Source organism: Berghia stephanieae, chromosome 2 (genome assembly GCF_034508935.2).
Source record: "Berghia stephanieae isolate SIO BIC M18660-M18661 chromosome 2, UCSD_Bste_1.3, whole genome shotgun sequence".
Lineage (NCBI taxonomy): Eukaryota > Metazoa > Mollusca > Gastropoda > Nudibranchia > Aeolidiidae > Berghia > Berghia stephanieae.
In genome coordinates this window covers 17,080,380-17,089,639 of record NC_088361.1, presented here as the reverse complement: position 1 = coordinate 17,089,639, position 9,260 = coordinate 17,080,380, and the positions used below count along the sequence as shown (strand labels likewise).

The following is a 9,260-nucleotide window of genomic DNA, read 5'->3' as shown; positions in this document are numbered from 1 at the left end:
CTGGCCAAAATGAAAAAAGTCGTTTTGCAAGTGCGTGGTATTATAATTACTAACTTGTCTTGGGCTCCAGACATAGGGCGTGTGACAAAATACTCATGTTATCGTACATCGTGAATAATGCTCATTAATTTATAAAAGCCTTTAAAACCAGCTCTCGAAGTCGGCTCACATTCACAAAAAAGAACAACTTTATTTACGACACATGGCTTATCATATTTTGACACAAACGTGTTGGTACTCCCAAAAAGTAAGAACCCCCCCCCCCCCCCCCAAAAAAAAAATAATATCAACTCATATAACTCACAACCTCTTTAGCTAAACAAAAGGCAATAAAAAAAAAGTTTACAAAAATGAATAAATCAATAAATAAATAAATTAATTAATCCAATTTGATTTTAAAACACACTAAAATATTGGCCAATAATCACATATTTATTAAATATCAAAAAAACCCCAACCCGACAACAACAATCCCATCCATTAAATGCTCCCGAGTAGGTAAAGATCAAACATCATAGATCTAGGCTAGAAATGAAACAGTTGCTGATACTGGCACGAGGTCCCAGGTTTGACGTCTTTGCCAAGATGAGGAACTTTTAAATCAATGGATATTATAAGGGCGGGGTTTCCTGGCCAAAGTTTTTAATTTAATGTGTGTTTTTCCAGAGTGCGGCACTGAAATAAATTGGTAACAGGAAAACCTGGTTTGGTTTAACAACGTGATGCACCGATAACTTTCATCACATTATATTATTATAATCACAAATAAGTCAACAATTAAATATGAATAAATAGAGTAACATCCTGTCTCAGATCCATGCACTCAAAATGTACCAAAAGTTTTAATCTGTTTATAAGGGAATGAGATTAGCGGAAGAGTAGCGTCCCTTGATTGGACGCCACCCATAGTCTGTGACGTCACCGGCGGAAAAGTTATTAGAGAGAGCGCGTCATGTTTGTTGTGCGCATGCGTCTCTTGTCCTCGCGGAAGCGGAAGCGAGGACGAGAGACCATGCGCACAACCATCATGACCCGCGCTAATTAGTTTTCCGCCGGTGACGTTACAGACTATGGGTGACGTCCAATCAAGGGACGCTACTATTCCGCTAATCTCATTCCCTATAATAAATAAATTGCTTCCGTCTATCTCGTCTGTATTCTGACGGGCTTTGCCGTTATATCCGTATCGAAAATCCTTCTTCGACGACGTAGAGTAGAAGAATACAACCGTACTATGGAAAAACCCATATTTTAACATTTGGCCAGAAAACTCGTATTTTGACCCTCATCTTGGCAAAAAAAAAGCCTCTCAAACCTGAGACTTCGAGAGGTTTGTCATTTAAATCGATCGATATTTGAAGGACGAGTTTTCTGGCCAAACTATAGAATAGGTATGGGTTTTTCCATAGTACGGCACATAGTCATTTACTTTTCTCTTACAAATGAAAATTGAACGCAGCCAGGAAGCAATCATTATGGCCCATTTATTTGACTCGAATCTTTGTTATAGAACGTACTCCACGATTCTAAGAACAATGTAACGCTTTGCCCAAATGATTTATAATATTTATATTTTCAACAACTCTCCTCTCTCACGTTTCTTTCGCAAAACATTACTGAATTCTTAGAGAGCGACGAGGGCCGCCTGAAGCCTGGGATCGTGAAAATACAATCGAAAAAGTGTTAGTGGAGATATTTCGAATAGGAACAATACAGACAGTGGACGTTTCGGGTATAAACCCTTCGTCAGCACAACAAGAGGCAAAAGTGAAAAAAAAAACAAACAATAAAATAAAATGAAATGAAATATAACTTGTATCGTCTGTGCAGACGATTGTTTTTTGTTATGCTGACGAAAGGTTTGTACCCGAAATGTCCATTGTCTCTATTGTTCCCATCCGAAGCCTCTCCGTTATCACTCTTTCGTTACTGAATTCTTAGTAATATGTAGATAACAACTCTTGCTTAAAGGTCTATTTTATCGTAAGCTTTTAGACTTGACAACAGGATGTAAATGAGCCACAGACTGAAGAGGAATATGGATGATCCAAATCGAGACAAGTTGCTTTTTCCTCCCAGTTCACCACCAAAGTACTGAAAAGGAGAACATTGTTAGAAAAGATTTGAGAACATATTATTGAACGTTTTAGTCACTACATTACTACTACTACTACTACTACTACTACTACTACTACTACTACTACTACTACTACTACTACTACTACTACTATTACTTCTACTACTTCTACTACTACTACTACTACTACTACTACTACTACTACTATACTACTACTACTACTACTACTACTACTACTACTATACAAATACTACAACATGACATTCTATATACTGATTTGAACATTATCTACTGACTACTACTACTATTTATCACTACAACACTATTACTACTACTACTTCTACTACTACTACTACTACTACTACTACTACTACTACTACTACTACTACTACTACTACTATACCACCAAAGTACTGAAAAGGAGGACATTGTCATTACTGATTTGAGAGCTTATTATTGAACGTATTTTTTCACTACAACATTACTACTACTACTACTACTACTACTACTACTACTACTACTACTACTACTACTACTACTACAACAACTACTACTACTACTACTACTACTACTACAACTACTACTACTACTACTACTACTACTACTACTACTACTACTACTACTGCTGCTGCTGCTGCTGCTGATACTACTACTTCTACTACTATACCACCAAAGTACTGAAAAGGAGGACATTGTCATTACTGATTTGAGAGCTGATTATTGAATTTTTTTTTTCACTACTACTATTACTTCTACTACTACTACTACTACTACTACTACTACTACTACTACTACTACTACTACTACTACTACTACTACTACTACTACTACTACTTACTACTACTAAACTACTACTACTATACTACTACTACTACTACTACTACTACTACTACCTACTCTACTACTACTCCTACTCTACTAACTACTACTACTACTACTACTACTACTACTACTACTACTACTACTACTACTCTACTACTCTACTACTACTACTACTACTACTACTGCTACTACTACTACTACTACTACTACTACTACTACTACTACTACTACTACTACTACTACTACTACTACTACTACTACAGCTATCACAACAACAATTACTACTACAATCTTCACCATCACCGTCACCACCAGCATCTAAACTACAACACCATACTTCCACCCCCACCACCATCATCACAAGTACCAACATTGACCCACGTCCAACACACCATCACGACCGTGTCACATCACATCAGCAATATTACCATCACACCACCATCACCACCACACAACACACCACACCACCAGCAACATTATATCTCATCACCAGCAGCACCACCACTTACCAGTACCAACGGTAAGCCACCTCCAACATACCACCACCACCCTTCCACACCACACTAGCAGCAAAATAACCATCACACCACCACCATCACATACCATCACCACCAGTGCCAACAATAAACCACCTCCCATTTACCAGCAACAGTACACTAACAACAACATCACCATCACACCACCACCATCACATACCATCACCACCAGTACCAACAATAAACCACCTCCAATTTACCAGCAACAGTACACTAACAACAACATCACCATCACACCACCACCATCACATACCATCACCACCAGTGCCAACAATAAACCACCTCCCATTTACCAGCAACAGTACACTAACAACATCACCATCACACCACCACCATCAGGCAACCATCACCACCAGTGCCAACAATAAACCACCTCCAACATACCATCAACACCCTGCCACACCACATCGGCAGCAAAGTTACCGTCACACCACCAAGAACCGAAGTGAGTAGGAAAGTGACTGAAGACAATAGAGAATAAAAATTTCGCGGTGGTGATGGGGGCTGAACCCGCGACCTAACTGGTACGCCGGGGAGATCGTGACTGTGCTGTATGAGCTATCCATGACGTCACACCACCAACACCACTAGCACCACCACTTACCCGTCTCCTGATGACCAAGAAGACCAAGCATATCGTTCCCACGACGCTAAAGATGATAACACTCTGTGTCAAATTGTCACTCTTCACCTGGAACTTTGACCCCTTTGCCAGGTGGTACATGGTGCTGATCACCCACGGGAGACCGAGACCCAGGAAAACGTTCACGCTGTTGCTACCTGTTAAAAAAATAAATGAAGGAATAAGTATCCAATTAATCCGTATATTTTCTACCAATTAAAACGCCATATTTAAGAGACATCGTTAACTTAAAGCCTGACATTGACCCAAAAAATAACTTCAAAAGACAAGTCTTTGGCCACAAAAGAAAACAAATCGTGAGGTGTATTCAATAGTTCAACCAATGGAATCACTTGTTTCCTTGAACTCTACTAACGACAACTCACTACACGATGCACAACACTAATAATGACGTCAAAATAAAAGTCCTAGTAGGTTCTGGTGTCAGGCTATAAGTTAACGATGATTACGTTCAAGCCCGCTCGGACAAATATAGCTGTTTTTACGGACAATAGAATGAAGAAAGTTGACATCATTCTACTCTTTGTTTCTGTTTTTAGATCGCTAGTTGAGTGACTAGTTCTCCCTAGATTTGCTCAATCATACCATAAACGTAAAGTTTACATACATAGTTTTTCTGTAAATACTTCAATTAATCAGGCGTGTAGAACTTGTGAGTATTTAATTTAAAGACATACCATTGATGGTAATACATGTGTAGTTTGATTAGTTAAGCACTCACTGCCATTGTTTACATTCAGATTGTCTGATGGGGCTTGGTTATGTTCCCTTCCACTTGGTGTCAATAGTTTTACCGCAATATCCACTACACGTGCTCAAAGTGCTTAACAAAGGGTCCCTGGCCCAAAAGCAAAACTTAACGTGTAAGACTTGACATGACGCCTGTTAGGCGATATAACATTTATTTTCGGACAGAGACAACGCTGTTAACGTCAGGTACTCATTTACACTCGAGTACGGTGAGAGAATGTGAGTAAAGAGCCTTTTCCTAGTACTCAACCATAAGCCGAGCGAGGCTCGAACCCAGGACCTTCCGATCCAAAACCGAAATCCGAGAACGTCAACATGGTTTTGCGCATGCGTCTCTCTCGTCCTCGCTTTCGGTGAAGTGTCTCATGCCGCTTTCACCGGAAGCGAGGACGAGAGACGCATGTGCAAAACCAACATGACGTTCTCTCTCTAATAACTTCTCCGCCGGTGACGTCCAATCAAGGGACGCTACTCTTCCGCTAATCTCATTCCCTATATAAATATAAGTTCCAAGTCTTTTAGACGCTCAAGGTAAGTACATGTCACTTAGCTGGAACTCTTTTTCAAGTAAAGTCGAAACATTGCCTAGAATACTTTAAACTTATATTGTATAGCGCTTTGAGTACGTTAAGTGTATATTGCCCTAAAGATAGTTTGCTCTTGGCTAAGAAGCTCACAACATTGCCATCCGGAAGTTTAACGGACCAACACACAAAACTCTGTGTAACCTTGAACGTTTATAGTCTAGTTAAGTCAATACAGTTAAGTGAGAATTACTCATAAACGCGGATGGCAAAAGGAATTAACAAAGACCTCAGTAACGTCAACGTCATACTATCTATATTGTAAAGCGCTTTGAGAACGTTTAGTATAAAGGTCGAACGAAGATGACGTCTCTCAGGTCTTTGTTATTGTTTTTTGCCATCCACGTTTATGAGTAATTCTCACTAAACTGTATTAACCAGACTATAAAAGTTCTGTGTAATTGGATTCAATCGTCTGATGTCACAATGCCCAGCAACGGCAAGCAGCGTGGTTTTAAACAAGGAAAATCCTTACTTTTTATTCTTCGTGCTGGCTAGTTCTTTTCATATGTCATGTTATCAGAATGTATAAAAGTCAAAACATGATCATATTTATAATGTTTCTCTCCTCTGGATACACTTTTATGCTCGTCGGAGAGATATTTCATAGGGGCGTCCGCCATTGTTCCGATAGTTTAGAACCAGTTACTAAGTTACTGTGCGCCATTACGAGGGAAATGACGTCATGACTGTTGAAGCCTATTGTCCGTTATACTACGGGATGACAATGTTGTGAGCCAAGCGCATACTATCTATATAAAAGCTTAAGCGGGGTATTTTAAAACATGAAATATCAAATAATAGATACCCGTAACGTTTCCTATAGCGGCGTCAGCATGCGAGTCTTGCATGGCAGCCGTCCGTGAGGCGAATGTATCTGGAAGACTGGTTCCCAGTGCGATAATGGTGATGCCAGTAACACTGGTTCTGATGCCAATCACACAACCCATTAATTTGCCAAGCTGTGGAAATGGATGAAGTGACATCATAAATGTGTAACCAAATGACAAATTGCCACTTTTTATGAGGACAATAAAGATTTATTATTATTATTATTATTATTATTATTATTATTATTATTATTATTATTATTATTATTATTATTATTATTATTATTATTATTATTATTATTATTATTATTATTATTATTGATCGATAAAAATAAACACAAACAAACGTGATTTTTATAAAGCGCAATATCCAATAAACGTGCTCAAAGCGCTTTATAAAGGTTCCCTGACCAACAGCAGCATGTAACATGTAGAACGAGACAGGACGCCTATTAGGCGATAATATCTCCGCAGAGACAACACTGTTAACGGCCAGTTACTCATTTACACCTGTGTACGGTGAGAGAATATGAATAAAGAGCATTTTCCAAGGACTTAACTATGCGCCGAGCGTGGCTCGAACTCAGGACCTTCCGATCCGAAAGCAAGTGTCATACCACAAGACCACATAGCCGTTAAAACTATCCTTATTTCGCGACGTGTTTGTCCAGCGCACGGCAGAAATGCCATACACATGTCTGTCAATTTGACATATGCATCCACATAATTTAGGACATGGACGCTTTGCGATTCACTTTTTTAGGAGAGGGGGGGGGGGGGTGGGGGTGGGGGGGGGGGTTGAGGCATTGCACTGTTATCCGGAAGGGTCATGTGTTTGACTACGACTTCAGGCACTTGTGTTTTGTTTTTCCTTGGGCAAGTTTATTAACCCCCAATTTGCTCACGTTGCCAACATGGATGATTCCTGTTGACATCAAACATCCTGTTTGATGGATTATCTATATACCTTGATAGAATACCTAGACGACGGGATCTATCGGTGCGAAAAGGTGTACAATTTTCTTTTTTTTTTTCTTTTTTTTTGATATTCAATTGTTGTTGTTTTTTCGACAGATGTTTAAAATTAAAATAGATGATAATATTACCTGTTCTACAGCAGCTGTCATAATTCCAATGAACATCAATGACATTACAAATGTTGGCCACGCTCCGCATATTGTCCTAGGGGCAAGAATTCAAAGTCGAAAATATATTGGAAACATGAGTATCAGGTATATTGAAGTTGTTGGTAACAGGGACAATGATGAGGATGATGATGATGATAGTGATGATGATGATGATGATGATGACGACGACGACGACGATGATGATGATGATGATGATGATGATGATGATGATGATGATGATGATGATGATGTGGTGGTGGTTGTGGTGGTGGTGGTGGTGATGGTGGTGGTGGTGGTGATAGAAGATGGTGTTGGTCGTGGTGGTGGTCATGTCTGTGACATTGGTGTTGGTGGTCATGGTGGAGGAGGAGGAGGAGGAGGAGGGGAGGAGGATGAGGAGGAGAAGGAGGAGGAGGAGGAGGAGGAGGAGGAGGATGGGAGAGTGCAATGATAAATAAAATGGTGATTCAATTATTGATTACAAAAATTGTGATATTACTTCTAATGGATAGTGTATAAAGATTGTTGCAAATAAAAGTAAAATGACTGACAAGATTATCTTTATAATCCAGGGACTTACGTTGGTGGAATGCATGAGCAGAATATTTTCCAAAAGAAGGAGATAAAGTGCATGATATAGTGGTACCATTTGGGTTCTACAGCGTTGCCGTCGTCATCGTCATCACAGCTTATCGTCATGGCGCTGCAGAGGAAAACAAAAATCACAATAGGATTCAAATAGTCTGATGTCACGTCCGCCCAGCAACCAGCAGTTTGGTTCTAAACAAAGAAAATCGGTACTTTTTATTCTTCATCCTGGCTAAAAAATTTTCACATATCATGTGATCAGAATGTTGATCAGGGACGCTTTGTAACGCGCTTTAAGCACGTTTAGTGGATATTATCTAAAACCTCAAGTTTTTGGGGGTTTTTTTCTTGGATCAAATGTGACCCAACGTCTCAAAACGGTATTATGTCGGGATGAACCAGTGCCATAAAGTTAAGTTCTAGTTAAACTGGCCAAACATATGAATTATTAGTATCTAACATTCTAAAATATGATGATCATTCTCTTCAATAAAACAAATAAACTCAACTTAAGTCTGATAAGTCTGGCTACAAATTCAATTTTCAGAAACTTAATCGTTCCGACTTAAGACCGTTTAGAGACGAGGGGTCACAAATGAATATAGTAGAGCAGATTTATGATCCAGTACACTTACGATTTAAATTGTCCTCCCCAAGTTGTGGGCTCTTCATCTTTCTTGTCGTCCAATGCATCAGCCACCCGTTCCGCAATCGTATCTGTTGGAAAGTCACAAGGAGCAAATTAATATTGTTTTACGTTGGGGATTCACAATCTAACAAATGGAAATATGATGATGATGTTGTTGTTGTTGTTGATGATGATGATGATGATGATGATGATGATGATGATGACGATGCTATTGATGATGATGATGATGATGATGATGATGATGATGATGATGATGATGATGACGACGATGATATTGATGATGATGATATTGATGATGATGATGATGATGATGATGATTATAATGATGATGATTATGATGATGATGATGATGATGATGATGATGATGATGGTACTGTAAAAAAAAAAATACAGTGCTTTAATGAAAGAATAGGATGCGTTGTGCATTCCAATTTTTGGACACCAGAATATATGTGACCCCTCGTCTCAAAACGGTCTTAAGTTGGAACGATTAGGTTGCTGAAAATTGAATTTGTAGCCAGACTTATCAGACTTCTTCTTCCAGTGTCATCTCATGGGTTGAGGTCGACTTGAAATGACACGCCAATCTTCCCTGTTGACGGCTTGCTGACTACATTCGGCTGCCGACAATCCTGTCCATGTCCTCACATCATC

At 39.2% G+C, this 9,260-nt stretch overlaps 1 protein-coding gene across 4 annotated transcripts in view; it reads right to left on the bottom strand.

Annotated features, from left to right (window-relative positions):
- Positions 1-1,331: 1,331 nt before the first annotated feature.
- LOC144964411 (sodium/calcium exchanger 2-like) overlaps positions 1,332-9,260 on the bottom strand; it is a 142,247-nt gene continuing 134,318 nt past the window's right edge. For all 4 annotated transcript variants that reach the window (XM_078898631.1, XM_078898633.1, XM_078898634.1 and 1 more), the window contains 6 exons: positions 8,593-8,674; positions 7,950-8,072; positions 7,349-7,424; positions 6,221-6,374; positions 4,040-4,215; positions 1,332-2,094 (listed from right to left, as the gene is read on the bottom strand). In XM_078898631.1, the coding sequence (XP_078754757.1) occupies positions 1,966-2,094; positions 4,040-4,215; positions 6,221-6,374; positions 7,349-7,424; positions 7,950-8,072; positions 8,593-8,674 (740 nt within the window). In that variant the 3' untranslated portion in view covers positions 1,332-1,965. The remainder of the gene's footprint in view (positions 2,095-4,039; positions 4,216-6,220; positions 6,375-7,348; positions 7,425-7,949; positions 8,073-8,592; positions 8,675-9,260) is intronic.